Source organism: Atheta coriaria, unplaced genomic scaffold (assembly GCF_025399875.1).
Source record: "Atheta coriaria isolate IRGN ID8LTWV9N9 unplaced genomic scaffold, Caltech_Dcor_3.1 hic_scaffold_21_pilon, whole genome shotgun sequence".
Taxonomy (NCBI): domain Eukaryota; kingdom Metazoa; phylum Arthropoda; class Insecta; order Coleoptera; family Staphylinidae; genus Dalotia; species Dalotia coriaria.
Window position 1 is genome coordinate 138,695 of NW_027045463.1, and position 19,533 is coordinate 158,227.

Consider the following 19,533-nt stretch of genomic DNA (forward strand, 5'->3'; position numbering starts at 1 on the left):
TTCTTTACGGCTTAAAGCTGCTTGGTCAATCCGGAAGCGCACAATTAGTTCACAATTTGACCGAAATGGGAATTGAATGGTTGCGATGAATACAAAGATGGTTTTTAGTTGGGATCTATTTGTATAAACATGGTGCTGTGGCGGAACTTCCGTTTGAGTTCGTCAATGTAAACGGACAAATTGTGTTAATAGTTTTTTTCAGCCATCAGCTGGTATTTCACAGGAAGTGACATTTCTTTTACATAATAAGAATTTTTCTCATGGCTAATTTTAGTTTGAATATTAATGTACCTATGTTAAGATTACTAGAAGATTGATAGTTGTGGTCTTGTTGAAGAAATTAGCTGCACTTAATCAGTTGATAATTAAGAGACGTAATACCTAGATAAAAAGTAATATCTTATATCTAGCTGCCTGTAAAAGAAATCGCCAAAATCATGGTTTTGATTTATTGGAATACAAATTGTGAAATCTTCGATAGAGCATCTGTTTACGGGGATGTGAATTATAGCTGTCTACGCCAACTAAGCCAAATTTTTTGTTCTGCAGCGTCGTCATTTAGCAATAAAAAAGCATGGATTATTATTGGTACTAAAAAATACATGTATTGATATAAAGTTATTTTACTTGATAATATATATACAGTAGAATCCGTTTATTATGACATCGAAGGGAATTGACAAACACGTCATAATAAGCGGACGTCATACAAAGCGTTTTTGTGAAATGAAATCCCTTTTTATGTAAATATGTACATATTCATACATATTAAATCAAAATCAAAATTGCACGTAATCAGCACATTATAACACATACAAGTGTATTTTTACTTCAAGTAATCTGTAACTTTTGATTTTTCATTTAATTAATTTTCTTGTGATTTTCGAAGCCTCTTCGGTTTCAAAACATTTGAATTATTGCTTAATGCGGTTCTTGTTTTTAAAAAGCATTGAGATTACTATCGAATGAAGCCAAATTCGGATTAATGGAAAATACGGATTAAGTCGTGGTCAAGGTACCACGACTTGTCCGAATGCTTATATTTATTATTTAAGCATTTGGTCATTCCGATAGTAAATACATAAAAGTAAGACAATCATAAGAAATGTCAATAAATATAAAAAGTTCGCCACGTGTCGAACGTCGTCGGGTATCAACGAACATTACCGGAGGTGTAAAGAATCATGTTGGTCAATATAACCGGACATAATCTGTTAAAATGGGTCATAATAAGCGACATGTCACTGTAAGCGAAGTCATTATATGACTATTTTTATACAGAATTTTATATCCAAACTTGGTAGTGTAGGTACGTCATAATAACCGGTTGGTCAATTCCTTCGAGTCATAATAAACGGATTCTACTGTATATTATAATTTGCACTACAAAATCATCAACTGCTCATCATCTTTACAATCTACACATAAGTTCAAGTAAATAAATGATTCATGTAATTCAAGTTCAGAAGAACTTTCATTCCTCCTGTACTCGTAGTCGGTATTCGATAAAAGTAGGTAAGCAAGTACAAAATTATTGGTTTTCCAAATTCTTAACATCCAAAACCCTGAAAGTTTGTTACACACTAAATAATGTTCATTTTTAAAATCTAAAACTACAAATTTCCCAACACTCTTATTTGTCATCGATACGTATACAAAAATTGGCAAGTAAAAATCTAGACGGCGTACTTAAAAATTAGATATATAGTTATATTATCTATGCATCATATTCGCTACTCCTGTCTAAATTATTACTTTTGACTTTTACTGAACTTATTAACAAATAGGTTCCTAATTGGCCAAATATTTGCTGGTGCTTCTTGCCGAATAGTCTCCGAAGATAAATGTGGTGCATTGACTGGTCGGTTCAAATCTTGAATAAAAACATAACCTGAATGATTTAATGTAGCGTCATCGTTTCCCTCGATTTAGGTTAGAATGCGTTTTTCAGACCACAATGGACCTGTACCTCTACATACAAACTCAAAAAAGTTGTAACTTTACGTCTGAGTAATTTGACACCAAACTTCGATTCATAAATAATTCAATAAAATTAAACAGATCTAATAGAGCGTATAACCAAATGTCTTTCTTAGTATGTACAATCACATAACATTAAACGTAACCTTAAAAAATAGACTGGTAGATCTTGTACAGAAAACAAAATGCTAAATAATATAACAAAATTTGAAATAATTTATCCACTGCGTACATTCTGAAACGAAAACAAAAATTATTACGTTTAATAAGATATTATGTATTATAAAACCTGAACTTACACTTTCATGTGACGCATTGCAGTTGGTAGGGTTTCATCCGGTTCGTGCATTAAATACCGCCTAGCGCCAATCATACAATTCAAGAAATACTTCTCGATATCTAGATTTTCATCGTCCAGCATATAAACAGCAGCTTCGCGCTCGTTTAACACATCATCGCGCATTGCCAATAAATTTTTATTAACAAAATTCCATTGATTAGATGTGTAGTAATGGAAAACCTCGTAGCCTTTACTGATTCGTCGTTGGATTTTCATCAAACTACAAAATTATTATAAATTATTACATTCATACAAATAAAAACAAATGCTAATATTACACTGGTTCAATGCGTAGACATGATAAAATGGCGTCACCTATGATGGCAGGCAAGATTTGTTTTAAATAAAAATTAATTGTATGGTGGTAGTAGCAGGTGGTGACGCCTCCTCCTGGATACCAGGGTACCCAGTTAAACGGTACTTTTGTTACCACAAGATGGCGACCCAGTTCTATGATTTCCTTCCATGTGAATTTTACGACTGACGATGTGGTAATGTTTATTACGCTCCAGGTTTTACGGTTTTCTCTAGAATGATAAGTTTAATTTTTTGGTTTAGAAGAGGTTTCGGAGATAAAGTAGTTACATACGGATATGATAAGTAGGCGTAGGTAATTACGCAAAGAGCGTTTCCCACGAGATCAACAGGTGCGAAATCGGCGTAAGTTGTTTTTGGCATATACATCGTGCGAAGTACTCCCTTGCCAGCGGCAATGAGTAACCCTGCAGGGCCATTCATGTTGTCAGACCAACCAGGCAAAGGATAACGGTACAATGGAATTACTAAAAAGTAACAAAAATAGAATTACCCCTTTATTTACGTACACCATTCTTTTGATATTTTAGACGGTTTTCATTTTAGCCCGAACCACATTTGTGGTTGTTTTGAGCGATTGAAACTAAATTCTTCCAAAATTGTTCGTGTTCAGAACTAGGTACAAAATCGAACCCCAGCGCGCAGTGGCGTCAAGGAGAACTACATATTCTGTTCAGGTTATGTTCGTTTTTAGTCAAAATAAAATTATATATGCATATACCTACTATCACCACAAATCATGACTTTTACATACAAAATTCCAAAAATCGGCTGTTTCAGGTTTTTAATATGATGTTTAAAAAGTGAGAAATCAATACCTATGCTGAAAGGTACTTCTATGGTAAATATGTTAATTTTACACCGTTGAGGACAATATGGTACGACACAACAGGAACGCATTAATGTTGTAAAATTAGATACGCTAGTATTTAAAATGTCCGTTTTGAGCTACAGATTTCTGTTATTTTGGATAACTCTTATCTTACTCACCAACAGATGGCCGTATAATAACTACTGGTAGTTTTCCTTTTCGGATTTCTTCGTTAACTAGTGCTTCACCCAAACCTTTCGTAAAGCCGTAACTATTTGGATAGCCTTCCATTAATCTGCATCAAATAACACTTTAAAACTGACATCAAATAAATTTTGTTAGAAACTAACTTTGGAGCAATCGTATCAAGAACTTCCTCACTAAGCAACTCAATCAATTTCAAAACATCATGAGGGTTTGCTGGAGGATCATACATTTTTTCTTCAAGGACTTTTTCTCGTGTGTGCGCATATGCTGTTGACACGTGAAAATACAACTAAAAATAAAACCAAAAGAGTAAAAAAAATTTTTCTTCTAACAGTAAAATGGCTCACTTGTAGATTTTTAATTTCGTTGGCAAGTTCAAGCATGTATTTGCATCCTCGAACGTTCATAATAACAATTTTCTTGAATGGATCATCGAAGCGTACGCTGGCAGCACTATGATAAACAATATTAACTTCTTCTGCAAGAAGTTTACGATCCTCATGAGAGATACCCAAATCTTTTAGAGAGACATCACCGGAGATCGGAAATACTTTAGCTCGGAAATCGTTCGATTTATCACTCTTCAAGAGGTCAAAAAGCTAAAACATTAATATACAAAATAGAAATTTTTAGTTTTCTTTACATGTTATGTAAAAAATTGTGCAATCAATGCGTATTCATATAAATGTCATGGCAAAATGCTAATTTACACAAGTTCACATGTATCATATGGCTTGTAACAGCTGGATGTTGAAATTTTTTACGAAATTAGGCAAATAACGACCTGTTTCTGAAACTTCTATCAAAACTATATAATATGTACATGTAATACGTGCGCATTATTTGGCTGTTGGCTAACTGACTTAAGTAAGAACCAACCGTTAGACTTTCTTGAAGTTTTGATTAAAATTAAAAACTAAATTAAAAAATATGTATATAACTCACTGGAGATTCAAACAGTGAGTCAATTCGCTCCATTCCTGATTTGCCCTTTTTGGCCCTAACGAGCAAAAACATCTTCTTTACACCTCGACAACATCGTAGTATTTTATCCACTAGGACTTTTCCAACAAGGCCTGTTCCTCCAGTGATAAAAACCGTTTTCCCTTCAAAGGCCTTCGCGACACGATCAGGTAAATGTTGCCATTCCGGTTCCACTACTTCCTCTTGAGGTCCTTTTGGCGCCAGGGATGCCATTTGTTTGCACTATTAATACCACACTATCAACACACACACACACACGAATGTTGTTGATTGTTACTTTCAATTTTTATTTTCGTTTTAGGTGCGTAGCCAATCGAAATGGAAAGCAAAATGCGTCGTGAGCGGCCGAATAAGTGGTATACATTCGTAAATAAACTCGAAGTCTGGAGAGAGGTACCAACGAATTGAACTTGACACTGACGAAGCCGGCGGCGGACGTTTGCCGCTATTATACTGTTTATTTTGAGCTATTCAGACTTGATTCAAATTAATTGCGTGTTTTCCATTTGCATCATTTATCATCACATCGAGAGCCAAACTGCAAGTGGGATACTACAAATTTCACATAATAATAAAACTTTATTATGCAATGTTTAGGTTGAATTATGTGAGATTAAAATTCAAGTGATTTTTAAGGTGTTTTTGCTCGTAGAAAGCAATTTAAGTAATTCTACTAAAAATTTGATGTTTTATCACACAAATAAGTAAACTCTGTTCACTAACACATTGTAAGAAATGATAATGAATTTTTATTTCCCGTGGTAAAAACCCGCATAAATAATTAATTTGCGCGACGTTTTGCGCGAATTTAATGACATGTGCAACTTTGCCATGGTGTCAGATTGCTTTTCATAAGTTCGTTTGTGCATAAAAAATAATGCAGTATGCAAAATCATCTAGGCACAATGAAAACCTTTGACTTTCTCGCCATCACTTCATTATCATTATGACGATGAAATTATGCACGAATGCGTAAATAAATTAATGTTTTTACCACGTTAATTTTTATGTGTTTACTTATTTTTGCTTAAGGCATGACGCATTGTAATTATTGAATTGAGAAAATGATGTTATAAATAAATTTAATGTTACGCGCTGATGAAAAATAACCGAGGTCATCAAATGCATATTTTTCTTGTCCTAAAAATAAACTTTTTTGCATATTTTAGCCTTGTCAATATTAATAAAATTAACGTTCTTATTGCTTCTAATGGCGCAAAAACATCTAAAAAGGTTTTGTCATTCATCGCAAGATTATTATTAAGAAAATATTTTTTCAAAAATCCAATTGAACATTTCATACATTAGAATTTTTCGTTACGCTTATATTTTATGTGATGCGAGTAATAAAATGAAATGTAGGCTGTTGTGAAATAAGTTAATTATCTTCCAAAATCAGTAACTGGTTTTGGAATGAACTACGGACGCATTAGAAGCATTAACTGTACTCTTATTCTTTGTTATTGCGGTATTACGTTCTTAATGCCTTGAGTATTTAGAAACTTAATGTTGTTTATCGATTAAAACCACAAAAAGTACATTATCTTTAAGCTCATAAACTTTTAATTTTATTGCTTCAGTATATAAATTTCTTAACACTAATTCTAATATTTGCTCTACAGCCAATGTAAATATGGTAGTGATAGTCTCAAAAATACATAACTCACAAATTCTTCAAATAATACTCATCAAAATATTATATGAAACGCTGCAAGAGGAAATTTCCAGGTAAAGATGCCGATACGTCGAAGAATATTCAAAATTCAAGGAGGTATAAGTAGTTGAAGCCGACATAATTTTAAGTTTAATAAAAAAATATTTCAAAAAACTTATTCAAATTCCAATTATTAATTGATATACGAGTATACTCTTGGCTGCAATGTTGTTACGAATACAACTTTCACCGTGCGTTAAATTTGGGTGTATGCCTCCGGCTATTATAGAAGATTTTGTTTACGTACTCGACCGTTGCTTTATTCCGGAAATTGTCAAGCTGCTTACGAGCTGTTTTTGGTGGGATGAATTTATTTTTTAGAAGTTACCCCCTTAAAAATTAATATCTGGTTTTCGAACTTGATATCACACATTATAAATGCCGAAGTTAAAGAATAATATAATATACCTACATAATATGCAAAATAGTGGCAATATCTGCACAAGTCTATGTAGATAAATATACTCCGATACATTTTAAAATGTGGAGTGACATCTACCATTGCGCTGAATATATTAGTATAGCTATTTCATACTATATTAGGAACTTTTATAATCTTTCTCAAACGTTTAATTTTTTTTCAATAAGAACCATTGGCTAGCAACTAAAATACTTAGTCAAAAACGAATTGGGCTCGTCCGGGATTTGAACCCGGGACCTCGCGCACCCGAAGCGCGAATCATACCCCTAGACCAACGAGCCGATGAAAGAGATTGTTATAGTTCGTTTGACGCAATACAAAGTTAGAATTTTCAAGAAATAGAAAAATTTGATATATCAATTCAATGCAGAAAATTAAGAGCGCGTTTTGAAGTGCTACAAGAAACTGTTTACATACTTATGGATTCAGAAAACCTTTTTTTAGGGTCTTTAAAAGTCATTAAAGCCTCACTGCTAATAAAATCCAGAATATTTTTTAGGCAATGTTTATTTGCTCATACTTACTGTGAATTTAATATTTTTGGTTTTTCATTGTGCCGCTTCAGCAATAGAATGGTTTAAATTTCTTAATTCTCATCTATCAACGTGCCAATACCATGCGCGAAATTATTGATATTTGTTGTTCTAAAACTAACTACATACTTATATCATGCTTTGATGCTTCAAACCTATATTTAAGTGTACCTACTTAATATTCCAATAAATTTTCAGGTTAATGGAAATTAATGTAGCTTAAGCTAGTTTTTTAGCTAATTTGACTGGACTATAAGGAAACACAATAAATTTTGGTTCCCAAAACTCATTATACACGCGTATGAATAAAGGTGCACCTCAGCCGTACCTTACACTTCAGAACACTTGAAAACGCTCTCTTCTGAGAATTGGAAAATGATAAGAGATATAAATATATAAGTACTTGATAACACAGAAAAATGTTAATTAATTAATGTAGTCGACGTATGCTTTTGATTACAATCAGAGATTTTTAAATCTCAGGAATATTAAAATATTAGAATAAGCCATATTCCAGTTGTTCTCCAACAGACAAGGCGCTCACAAATTTGATATTCTCGGCAATGTCGAAGCACAACTTTGCGAGCCCCGTCAAAGTATCGCCTTCTTGCGGATGGAAATGATAGATGACCTATTTGATTAAAATTATTAGTAGATACATATTTATAAAATACCATATTATAAATTATACCTCTAGGAATTCATCGTATGTAATCCAGCCATCCATATCACGATCAATATCGTCAAACATTTGTTTTCTATAATCATTGCTGGTCTCATCTCCCAAGCTCTCCAAGACAGCAGAACTGTACCAAAAATAAAACAATTGAATCACATGTATAGAACATCAGATCTCTTTTCTGGTGCTGTACTCACAAGTCATCGTAATTCAACATTCCGTTCAAATTCTTATCGAAGAGTAGGAAGAGCGAATGTAAATTGGCGATGGTCATATCGTCCCAGCCGGGATACTTGGTGGATCCCTTCGTTCCTTGGTACTCGTTTTTCTCCTCCTCCTCCATGTGCGCTCGACGCTGCTCAAGTAGGCGCGCATAGAAACTCTGCACCAGCTTATCGTACTCGCTCATTGGGCCGTGTTGACTGGCGTCGTCTTTGGGCAAAGGGTCTCCAGTGGATGAGAAATCCTCCTGTCGGAAGAAACAGATTGGCTTGCGTTTGATAGGATAATCAAAGAGCCTGGTAACAATCTTCATTAATTTATTGCCCATTTTTGCGCAATCTAGACGTTATATTTTATAGTCACGTGACTGTCAAGTCGAGATAATTTTACCTTGAAGTCTACTACCCTGATCAAAAAAGTAAAAACTTATATTTATTTACAAAATTAGTAGATGGCTTCTTAATATGGTATACATGCATTTTGTATTTTCGTATTTAACTTGTAGATTACTTGTAGTATTCTAAATTTTTAATTTTCACCTAACTAGTAAACTAAGACAATGAAAATAAAACATCTAAAAATAAAAAGGAATTTATATACATACGTATATAAATTATAAGTCACACTTGAAAATTGTGAGCACGTCCGATTTAAAATTTGCTTCTTGGAAACCGATAACGATAAAAATCGAGAGTAATTAACAATGTCAAGTGGTTTGTTTTTTATGACGAAATATAGCCAAATTTAATTGTTTTAATTAACTCTGATTACAGCAAAGCTGAGTATATAAGCGCAAAATAAAAATTTCAGCAAGTATAGTCTGATTTAACCCGATTTAGTTACACGTTAGGTCAAGTGATACAACATATTAAAAATGAGAAGTATGTACTCATATACAACCTTAAACTTGTTTGATTTTATTGTAATATTTACCTCTTGATTTCAGCTGTTCTCCTAATTGTGGCTGCATGCCTGGCCATGTCACTGGTGTTGGCTGCTGCTGGTGATGAAGTTTGCAATACGGTGTGTGCTGGTCATGATCCCAATTTGAATATGCATTTGCCGTATCCAGATGATAACACCAAATTTTGTCATTGTGGATTAGATGGAAACTGGGAAGAAGATTGCCCTCCTGGACTAGTCTTCGATCCCCAAATGCAAGTTTGTGACTGGCCGGAAGAAAAATAATGCTGCTTACCTAAACAAAAATAATAACTCATTGAAAAGCTCACAGAATAAGTATTTATTTGTTGCTGATTCACATGCTTAAATATTTTATTCATCAATAAAAACTGATATTTATATTAATAAATCTTTAATTTTGAAAGTTAATGTAATCGAAAAAATATTTTAAATTGATTAAGTTTCCGATTCACAGTTTTTTTTTAAATAATTTAATTTTTTATTGTTGAATGTTTTGTTGTGCTATTCACCTAATACTCATGTTAGTGACCGACCAAAACTTTGGTTTCGGTTTCTGTTTCGGCCAGTTTCGGCCAAGAAATCTAGTTTCGGCTTCAGTTTCGGTTTCGGCCAAAAATTGGCCACGTCGACACTCAGTGTTCGTGAATTGTCGTGCGTCGTACGGTTAACTTCGCGGCTAACTCGTGATCACCACTTGCCATCTCAAAACAGTTTTGAGTCGGTTTCGGTTTCGGTCCAAACTGAGGCCCGTGCTGAAAATTCGGGCTCGGTTCAGCTGAAAAACCAGTTTCGGTGGGACTCTAACTCCTGTTTTCTCTATGAGGTCCAGGAACTTTGTTTGATGATGCATTTGATATTGGTTTAAAATTCTCCATGTATCATCATTCTTCTTGGCTCTAAGGCTCGGATTATTTACGTGTAGTTTCCGTTTTCGTGTGAGATAGGTAGCTACCGATAGCTGGTTCAGGTCCAATGCTGATTTCTTGCTTGTCGTCCTTAAAAATCCGATTCGTGTTGCTTCAGGATCTACAAAAATTATTTGCTCTGTTTCTTAACAAGCATAGTAGGAATGAGCTTGAAAAACAAACACAAAGGGCAATGAGGATACTGGAGGTGCGAGAAACGTAAATTAAACACGCAATGACAAAAATCTTAAGCTACCAATAATGAAATCATAGTAGCAAATAGGAAGAAAGAAAAGTCTTCCCAATCTAGGGTAAAACAAAGCAAATAGAAAATTCAGATTGGGCCACTTCCGATGCTGCTTTCTCTACATCTTGTGGCAACCTCCGCAGTTGCGCAATGTTGGTAACTTGAAGGAATCTGTTCACTATTATTTACTACTTGAATATTACAATTTTGTTAACTTATCGTAGGCTACTTATTTTACATGCAAGTAAATGAAGTAAATGAATGAAATCAAGACAAATCTTTCACAGGAAAAAATGTTCGGAAAATACATCGTGGCTTATGTAAAATGAATCAGATTTCTTGTAAATTAAAAGTGATATAAAAATAACATCATCAGATATTTCCGTACTATGTTTATATCGTTCACACGTAGTTTGATTTGTTGACACATTATTTTTTTATTCAGAGTCATAGATTTATCAAGAATAAATGGGAATGAGAAAATTGATAGATACGTCTTTATTGTGTTGTCTATATCACATAAAAAAGTTCAAGTTAACTATCGTTAACAATTTAATCGATAACTCCTGTTCAAAATAACATTCCTAGTTATTTCACGATATTGCTTGCCTAATCCAGGCAATCTCTTTGGATAAATCAGCGAATATAATATATTCCCTCAAGTTACAATTGCCATTTGCGTTGAGACTATGTGAAACCAGTCCTCGTAAGAAATATCTATCATCCACCCATTGCATGTAACCGGCGCCACTGTCACCCTTACAAGGACCTTCTTCACTTTTCTGCGTTCCTTTAAGCACAAAATAACACAATAACACTTTATTAATTTTTTAACCAATTACCAGTTGAACTAACCTGCACAAAACGTAAACTCCGATGTTACGAAATGAAAAATGACATTACTGGCTAAACACGTTTCCTGAGATACAATAGGAAACTCTATTTTCTTCAAATCGGTGTAATCAGGGCCAAATCCAGCGACCATACCTGTTACTCTTAGCCCACCTGCTCTCCCCACCTTCCATAAACATATAGGCTTAAGTTGCAAAGAAAATATCACTGAGTCAGCCAGTGTCATTATGGCGACATCGTGCTTAGCGGATTGGTTGTAACTGGGATGTATCTGCACTGCCCGAAGGGGTGCGTATGATTTATTCCCCCGCCTACTCTTAGGATGACCCCACAACACTCCATAGATATGAGCTTCATCAGGTGATTCAAAACAATGTGCGGCTAAATAATTTAAAAAATAATTCTATATACAATTTCAACAAGTAATAACGTATTTACCTGTAATGGCGTGTCGTTGACTAACAAGATTGACAGTACATAGATACTTGTTGGTTGCTCGAGTAAACAACCCTCCTAGCCATGGAAATTCGCCTGGTTGCACGTCACTTCCGCCTTGTACTAGGGCGTATGTAGAAAGCCCACAAATGGTGTCAATGTTTACAGGAGTTGGTTCGGGAGTTATTACTGAAGAAGTTGGCGTGGTAAATGATAATTGGCCGTTTAGAAATGGATTATTATTAAACACGCCTCTGTTATCTAAAGTAATATGGTCGGTAAATGGGTTCTTTATCTGGTTGTTTGTTTGTGATGATGGTAATGATGTCGATGATGGAGGGGAATTCAGAGAAGAAAGAAATGGATTGTTTGGGAATGCTTCAGTTTGACCTTGAGGTAAACCTTGACCTTTATAACCTGGAATTTGAGTTAATGCACTGCCAATATTTGATGGCGGTTGCAGACTGTTCCAGAGATTCAACTCAAATGGACGTTGCTTTTGGGGTGGACTTTGAACTTGTCCCAGAGAATTATGCGTAATTTTGTTTTTTTCACCATAATGCGTGCTCTCGTATGAGAATTTTGTCACTGCTTGTTTAGTACTCACTGCAAAAAGAACCTAAAAATGTCAAATATAAAACTATGAATACATTTTTATTACCTTTATACGGCTCATTTTCGCACAATACTCGATTATTAAAAACCATTCGTGTTACTCGTAGTCCATCCACGCAGGAAGGGTGTGAAGCAACATAAACAAGATAACTGGCAGTGCCTCGTTGGACCGCTTCTTTGTTCTCAAGCTCTACGTCTATATTCTGCAACCCAATATACACACAACAAATTTAGATATGTTTATACATGTATGTTTAGTTGCCTAACCTCATGAGAATAGATCGGTAGTGATGTATTCAAAACAAAGTTATAAACACCAGAGCCATCGGAAGGAATAGTTAACACGATTTGTGGTGAGCAGGAGCCTTTCTTCAACGTTAATAATCCTCCACAATTTATATCTCCCAATACTCTTGTAATAAATGCTATGATGCACCAGAAAATAAACATCGATGCACTGGTATTCATGGCGGATGAAACAATGGACTAGCGACGAATCAACTAGCAGCAATGAGCCGCGCGGCAAACAAACGACTGTCGATGACACTTTGTTAAGATACATGCTTATTCGCAATAGGAAAAAATATCCGCTCCGGGTTATGAGTTTGTTAATTCGTCATAATACAGGATGTTACTTAGTTTGCAATTCTTGCCGCTCTATTACTCAGATCATGCTAATAATCATCTAACTGTATGGCTATAACCGGTTGGTCGAAAGTCGCGACCCGAGTGAAACAATCGTTTACCGATTACTATACATTATCATGAGTTGTAAGAAAAAGACAAAAATAAAAACACTGCCGGATTGCGGGAATTCCAATATCTATCATGATTAATTGTGATATGTGTGGAACATTACCAAAAACCAAATTGGTTTGTTGATTGCAATCAGAAAAGAAAAGGTATATAATTGTTAGTGATGATGTCATAACATCCGGCATCAATGAACCAAACGCAGAAACAAACTGAGTATTTACGAGTATGAATATCAAACCACGCCTACACGTAAAACCCGTAAATTGGCAGTGTCTAGTTTGGTTGAAGTGTTTTTGACTTTTAAATGCCCAGCTCGTTAATAACAGTGCGGTTGATTTGTTCGCGTGGCATAGAGCAATTAATTGGCAAACAGGTCGCGTACTTTACAAGTACTCCAGCAATGCATACATTAAAATGTGGAAATTTCCAGTTGTAACAATGAAATCAATCATTTAATCAAACATGTAAAACATTTATGTTTTATCGCTCATTTAGTTGCATAAAGTAAATTTGGGGAATGTTTGTTCGGTGTTTGTTTGGTTGCCTACGATAATAAGAGAATTGTTATATTAGGCTTTACTTGTATCAATTTTCTTGAATGTTTTTTACTGTTTAGCACCTCGTTAACATACAATGTCGTAAAGTGTCGTAAAATCTCGTAAACTCATCATCGATGCCAGTCAAGTTCAAGTGTTCGACTTTAGTCAGCGATGCACCGCGCGTGCAAACACTGCGGTCACTCGCTGTCCACCGTTCATAAGAATCGCATATTCGCATCTTATTTATCATCTTATCTACATCACCGATACAAATTCAAAACAAACGCAAATCAAATAAGTGAGAAACCACGTTTGTTATAACCAATAAATAACATTTAGGTGCAAATCAGCAAATTTCTTCCAAGAAAATGGCGTTAATTCGTAAATAAATAAAATAAGTGAAAGTATAGACAAATGTGGTTGGTGGTGTTAGTGGGGTTGTTCATCCCCTCAGCGCAGTCGCTTTTTGGAGTTCATCTTGGTTCAGGAGATAATTTGTATGCGTCACCATGTCCGGAAATATTTCATTACTTCCTGCAAGATGGCGTCTTGCAGTACGGCATTGTGAAGGTAGATTGTCCCGATGACACCACCATTCAGTTACATGTTGAGTTATCCGTTGGTAATCAAGTTCAAGTAGGTATTAATCTATTTTGTTTTTTAAAAATGTAGATTGATTTTATTTAAATGGCGGTTTAGGGTTACAATGGGGATTTGGTACTTGCTGCTTCACGGGAGGAAACTATACAAAATATTATCCATCGTAAGCCGATCATGTATAGATTAAACTTTCCTCGATGGTACAACTATCCTCCAAAGGTCACGAAGATCATGCTTAATGGTATGCTAATTTGTCAAGGACCACCTATTGACAGTAAGTTACTTAATTGAGTATCAATTCATTTAAACAATATTTCCATTAATTTTTTAATTGCAGTTAAAGCTGTGAGAATTTTGACAACAATAAATCTACATCATACGTTGAAACTGAACATTGCTCCTGATTGGAGGATATTCAATCCACCTCCAGCAGCAGAGTCAACAAATCTACCAATGAATCCAACTATTGATTTTAGACCTTCAAGCCCACCAATTGTTACTAGGTCCACTACAGAATTCACACTGATAACACCGGAACAACAACCACAACCAACACAACAACTGCCATGGCTGCCCGATCGCGGTGGGTTTGGTGTTAACGATGACCAGTGTGGAATTACATCAGTCACTAACACGTTGATCGCTCACGGACGTGACGTTCTACGCGGAGAGTATCCTTGGTTAGTCGCAATTTTCCAAGTGAAGAATCTGGGACCTGAGTTCGTGTGTGGTGCTAATCTTATTTCTCATAGACATGTTATTACTGGTAGGTATAACTTACTATAATTTATTAAATATTTTAGAGCTGCTAAAATAGAGAATATTTTTGTTGGCAGCTGGGCATTGCATGAAGCATGGTGAGAAAGTACTAGCTCCCGATCAGATATTTATGCGTATTGGAGAACATAATATTCATAAATGGACGCAAACCACCGGATCCAAATGGGTGGGTGCCGAGCGTATACTGGTTCACTCCGACTACAAGTCTACGTCGGCCGACGGCGATCTAGCATTGCTTGTTCTCACCGACCACGTTGAGTACTCCACAATTATTCGCCCTATCTGTTTGTGGCGTGGTGATGCTTCACTAGATCGAGTTGTAGGCCGTGCCGGGACTGTGGTAGGCTGGGGCAGGAACGAGAACGATAACCAAATCGCACCAGAACCCAAGCAGATTCAATTCCCTGTCGTTTCGCAAGAGGAATGCCTTCGGTCACATTTTACTTTCAGGGAGATCACTTCCGACCGCACATTTTGCGCAGGTAAAATAAGTTTTCATCTACCAACATGGCCACTAAATTATACAGTAATATTTTATAGGTTATAAGAACGGTTCAGGACCATGCAACGGTGACAGTGGCGGTGGTTTCATCATGCAGAATAATGGCCGTTGGTATCTGCGTGGGCTTGTATCAATGAGTATTGCTAATGGTCCGACGTGCGACTTCTCGCAGTATTTTGTTTTTACCGACGTTACCAAATTTCAAGAGTGGATCCATACTAATCTGTGACAGTTCCGACGAAGGACAACAAATATTTGCGCATTCCAGAGTGACGTCATTTTCGTCGGGCAGAATTTTACGTACATATTTAACCAATTGAACAATGAATGCTGTGCCTTCTTTTTAATTTATGCATGTGACAATATAGAAAAGGTTTCTTCAAAGCTTTCGTGAAAGTAAATACAAAAAACACTGAACATTTTGCTGGTCGCTGGTGCACGGAGGAAAATTCCAAGTTTATGACGTGTAAACCGCCGAAAAAAAAATTAATGTTTTCAACCATGGGTTTTTATAATGTACCTATTAATATTTTCCTGGAAATTGCTATCATGACGCCACGTGCGAATAGTTTACATTCCAAGATAAGTAGACAAACAGGGTGTTTATAAATATTATCTACATATTTTTATAATTATTATCTATACACGTGTAAAATTATTGAAATCGCAATAAATTATGGATATATACTTATAATTGTACTTGAATACGATATGTTTTTGGTTATGTACAGTCTGGTTTGGTGTGTTGTATTTTTATTATATATTTTTCTCAATAGTCGGTTTCACTTTAACTTAACAATTATACAATTATCCTGACAAAAAGTAAGTTTGCGCCTGCATAACTACAAAAAAAAACATGAAAACTTAAGTAGTTAAAATTTGAGAATGAATTTATACATTTAAATACATTGAAAATATTTTTTATTTGTTTGCAAGTGTGATAACATTTATTATTCTCTCTCGCTCTGGTATTATTATTATTTTTTTAATTACAAAACTAAATCTTTAAAAAAGTAGCTACTACGTTAGGTATATAACGTAAATTTAAAACACTGTATGAATTTGGCAATTTTAGGGTAGATTTTAATTCCAATAAGAATGTTCTGGAATTTTGATATAAAAAAAGTAAACAGTATGGTCGTTTTCAGTCGATCATCAAATATTGACAAAAATTACAACGGCGAGAGCCCGTTACACGAGATCATCCTCATTTCAGAAAGTTGTGGGCGCATGCCACTAACTTAAGAAAAAACGAGCGGTTAACAAGTGACGAAGACGTACTTTCCGTACTCTGAAGGCCAGTTCGGTTAAAAAGTAAGGTGAACTTCACTAGTATAGGTACTAGTACTTATATATATATATATATCTATATATATAAAATTTGCGTGTCACAGTGTTTGTTTCCATACTCCTCCGAAACGGCTTTACCGATTTTTACCAAATTTTATATGCGTATTCAGTAGGTCTGAGAATCGGCTAACATCTATTTTTCATACCCCTAAGTGATAAGGGTTGTTCACCCTTAACTTTTTTTTAAATTTTTGGACAAATTCTTTTGTTTTTATTTTTTTTATAATGTGGAATTAAAAAATACATACAACCCTAAATTTTTAGTTTTTTATCACCAACCCCTATTTCTTTATAGCCATTTTAGTAATTTAATCATTTTTTATCCCGCTCAAAGAAATTTTTTATAGGCGTATTCAGTAGGTCTGAGAATCGGTAACTTCATATCTTTAAGTGATAAGGGTTGTTCACCCTTAATTTTTTTTAAATTTTGGTCGAAATTTTTTGTTTGTATTTTTTTAATGTGGCATTAAAATATACATACAACCCTAAATTTTTGGTTTCTTATCACCAACCCCTATTTTTTATAATAAGTAAGTTACTTTTTGTCTACACTAAAATTTATCTAGAAACTTGAAATAATTTATATGGCAAAACAACGTTTGCCCGGTTAACTAGTATATATATATATTTCATTCTAACCACATTATGTACGGAATACTATATCATGATTGTTTGTGATATTGCTGTCGTTCATGAACCACTTCTGTATTTATTGAAAATTATTCCTACTATAAATTTGCTATACGATAATCGATTCGATGAAACTGTGAATTGTATTTTATTTCATTCTCTTATAGGTACTTACTCGTATTCCCATAAGTTGAACAACATTATACCTATAATTACTCAGGTACCTCCTTAAATAACTAAACTAAATGTTTAAACATTTGTCTCACTTTAATTCGATGAATCTTCCCCGTGACCGTATAGGGAACGTCAGTTTCAGCGATGAATTGAATTCCGGCACGAATTTTATGTAAATCGTCCAATTTGTCGTTAGCAAATTGAAGCAATTCATCAGCTGACGCTGAGAAACCATCTTTAAGCACAACAACACCCAAAGCTCGTTCGTCACGTTCACCAACAGCGCATAAACCGACAACGATAGGAAACAGAACAGCTGGGTGTTCTTTTAAGACTTTTTCAATTGGTGCCGTAGCTATACGATAGCTATCAACTTTAATCATTTCCTTAATGCGATCTACTATGTGTAGTCGGTAGTTGTCATCAAGATATCCCAAATCTCCGGTTTTAAAAAAGCCTTGCGCATCCCAACAATCCTTGCTGTCCATCTTGTAGTATCCGATCAATTGATTCGCCCCTTTAATACGAATCTCGCCAATCTGGTTAAGATCCATTGAAGTTTCGTTTTCTGGATTAACAATCTTAAACATATGAAGGTAATATTGGTTTTGTATATTATACGGATAGTTTACTTTGATGACGGAACCTTTTGGACACAGTGAAAATACGTTTGGAGGTTCGTAGCTGCCATTATTTACTGCAACAACACCAATTTCCGTCATTCCGTAGCCAGTCATTATTGGAATGCTCGGCATTTTTTGCTTCAACAAATTGTGATATACCGAAGGTAAAGTTCCAGATAATATTGCAATAGCTTTTAAATGTGGCAATGAATGTTGTAGGTATTGAATGCAAGGTCCGTGCACATGAGACAAAAAGAAAAGGTTGACCTGGAAAATATTATTAAATAATATGCTGAAGTATTAACAAGTACTTAAACGTCGTACTTCATATTTCTGAAGATTATCCCATACTGTTTCAGCCACGTATTTCCTGAGCAATACTTTGGTGAAACCAAAATAATAACAAGTCACAATATAATTGAAGCCGGATATCCAAAACAGTGAAGCGTAGCCAAGAATTCTTATACGTTGTAAATTGTATTTGGTAAATAAGCTGTAATTCAGACCGAAATCAGTAACCAAAGAGTTGTGGCTTAAACAGGACGCTTTCGGTAAACCTGTTGATCCACTACTGAACAACATGGAAGCTGTTGTAGTCAAATCTTTCACGTAGATTGGTTGAAAATCTTGTATATCTTCAATCGAGTATCTGTCCAAAATACACGGTACATTTTCCAACAAATCGTGATCATACAATGGAACAATCTTGGTGGCGTAATTGCTACCATTGGTTGCATTAGTAATGAGATCAATAGACTGTTCACAAACAAATACTAATTTGGGTTCGACCATGTCCAACATATTTTTAGTATAATCAGCTGAAAACCTCGGATCAGTTGCAGCAAGAATGACTCCCGTAAAGAGTGAAGCAAAGAGAACTGCTGAAGTGTTTAGTGTGTTTTCGGAACACATGGAGATGACGTCACCAGGTTGAATTCCTTGTTGTTTCAGAAACAACGCAATTTTTATACATTTGCTCAGAGCTACCTCGAAAGATTCTTCTAATCCGGTCTCACCTTCAATCTGATAAAATATCAATATTTATCATTCTTATAAACAAATACTAATTAACTTCAAAATAATAACAACCTGAGCAATGAGACCAGCTGCTGCATGTTTCTTCATGTTCTCGAAAATTGCTTTCCCCAGGCCTCCTGCTGGGCAAATAAATGGAGATCCTCCAGTGTGACATTCTTTGGTATCATTGTCGAACATTTTGGAAGAATGTTTTGTACCATGCAGTGTGGTGAACTAATCGTTACTGACTGTTATATTATAAATTAAAGGAACATTTTCTTGCGAAAATATTTCGCAATAATTTACAGTAAAATTATTTTTGCAACTAGCGATAAACAAAAATTCTTTCCCTATCACGTAATTCTTTCAAGCTGCTAA

General features: G+C 35.0%; 5 protein-coding genes, 1 long non-coding RNA gene and 1 other non-coding gene across 8 annotated transcripts; 2 read left to right on the top strand and 5 right to left on the bottom strand.

Annotated features, from left to right (window-relative positions):
* Nucleotides 1-1,353: 1,353 nt before the first annotated feature.
* On the bottom strand, nucleotides 1,354-5,098 carry LOC135802420 (putative fatty acyl-CoA reductase CG5065). The gene is made up of 8 exons (XM_065316003.1): nucleotides 4,599-5,098; nucleotides 4,001-4,252; nucleotides 3,797-3,942; nucleotides 3,626-3,741; nucleotides 2,910-3,102; nucleotides 2,599-2,847; nucleotides 2,280-2,540; nucleotides 1,354-2,215 (listed from the first exon to the last, which is right to left on the bottom strand). Exons 1-8 carry the CDS (start codon nucleotides 4,848-4,850, stop codon nucleotides 2,128-2,130), a joined length of 1,557 nt encoding a protein of 518 aa, XP_065172075.1. The 5' UTR covers nucleotides 4,851-5,098; the 3' UTR covers nucleotides 1,354-2,127.
* Nucleotides 5,099-6,981: 1,883 nt separating this feature from the next.
* On the bottom strand, nucleotides 6,982-7,053 carry TRNAP-CGG (transfer RNA proline (anticodon CGG)). Its single transcript has one exon. It is a non-coding gene; the product is annotated as a tRNA-Pro (tRNA).
* Nucleotides 7,054-7,725: 672 nt separating this feature from the next.
* On the bottom strand, nucleotides 7,726-8,744 carry LOC135802414 (alpha-actinin A-like). 2 transcript variants are annotated; one of them, XM_065315999.1, is made up of 4 exons: nucleotides 8,647-8,744; nucleotides 8,182-8,453; nucleotides 7,997-8,111; nucleotides 7,726-7,936 (listed from the first exon to the last, which is right to left on the bottom strand). In XM_065315999.1, exons 1-4 carry the CDS (start codon nucleotides 8,683-8,685, stop codon nucleotides 7,802-7,804), a joined length of 561 nt encoding a protein of 186 aa, XP_065172071.1. In that variant the 5' UTR covers nucleotides 8,686-8,744; the 3' UTR covers nucleotides 7,726-7,801. The 2 variants fall into 2 exon arrangements, with proteins under 2 accessions (XP_065172071.1, XP_065172070.1); XM_065315998.1 differs by lacking the exon at nucleotides 8,647-8,744 and having other exon boundaries at nucleotides 8,182-8,590.
* A 233-nt stretch (nucleotides 8,745-8,977) lies between these two features.
* On the top strand, nucleotides 8,978-9,518 carry LOC135802421 (uncharacterized). Its single transcript, XR_010550552.1, has 2 exons — nucleotides 8,978-9,087; nucleotides 9,153-9,518. It is a non-coding gene; the product is annotated as an uncharacterized lncRNA (long non-coding RNA).
* A 1,247-nt stretch (nucleotides 9,519-10,765) lies between these two features.
* Nucleotides 10,766-12,727, bottom strand: LOC135802422 (coagulation factor X-like). The gene is made up of 5 exons (XM_065316004.1): nucleotides 12,452-12,727; nucleotides 12,231-12,387; nucleotides 11,573-12,175; nucleotides 11,138-11,515; nucleotides 10,766-11,072 (listed from the first exon to the last, which is right to left on the bottom strand). Exons 1-5 carry the CDS (start codon nucleotides 12,650-12,652, stop codon nucleotides 10,876-10,878), a joined length of 1,536 nt encoding a protein of 511 aa, XP_065172076.1. The 5' UTR covers nucleotides 12,653-12,727; the 3' UTR covers nucleotides 10,766-10,875.
* An 866-nt stretch (nucleotides 12,728-13,593) lies between these two features.
* Nucleotides 13,594-16,048, top strand: LOC135802413 (serine protease gd-like). Its single transcript, XM_065315997.1, has 5 exons — nucleotides 13,594-14,115; nucleotides 14,179-14,353; nucleotides 14,417-14,845; nucleotides 14,916-15,341; nucleotides 15,400-16,048. The coding sequence occupies exons 1-5, from the start codon at nucleotides 13,894-13,896 to the stop codon at nucleotides 15,588-15,590; spliced, it is 1,443 nt and encodes a 480-aa protein (XP_065172069.1). The 5' UTR covers nucleotides 13,594-13,893; the 3' UTR covers nucleotides 15,591-16,048.
* Nucleotides 16,049-17,470: 1,422 nt separating this feature from the next.
* On the bottom strand, nucleotides 17,471-19,412 carry LOC135802412 (probable 4-coumarate--CoA ligase 2). Its single transcript, XM_065315994.1, has 4 exons — nucleotides 19,228-19,412; nucleotides 18,463-19,161; nucleotides 18,148-18,405; nucleotides 17,471-18,096 (listed from the first exon to the last, which is right to left on the bottom strand). The coding sequence occupies exons 1-4, from the start codon at nucleotides 19,351-19,353 to the stop codon at nucleotides 17,578-17,580; spliced, it is 1,602 nt and encodes a 533-aa protein (XP_065172066.1). The 5' UTR covers nucleotides 19,354-19,412; the 3' UTR covers nucleotides 17,471-17,577.
* Nucleotides 19,413-19,533: the final 121 nt, after the last annotated feature.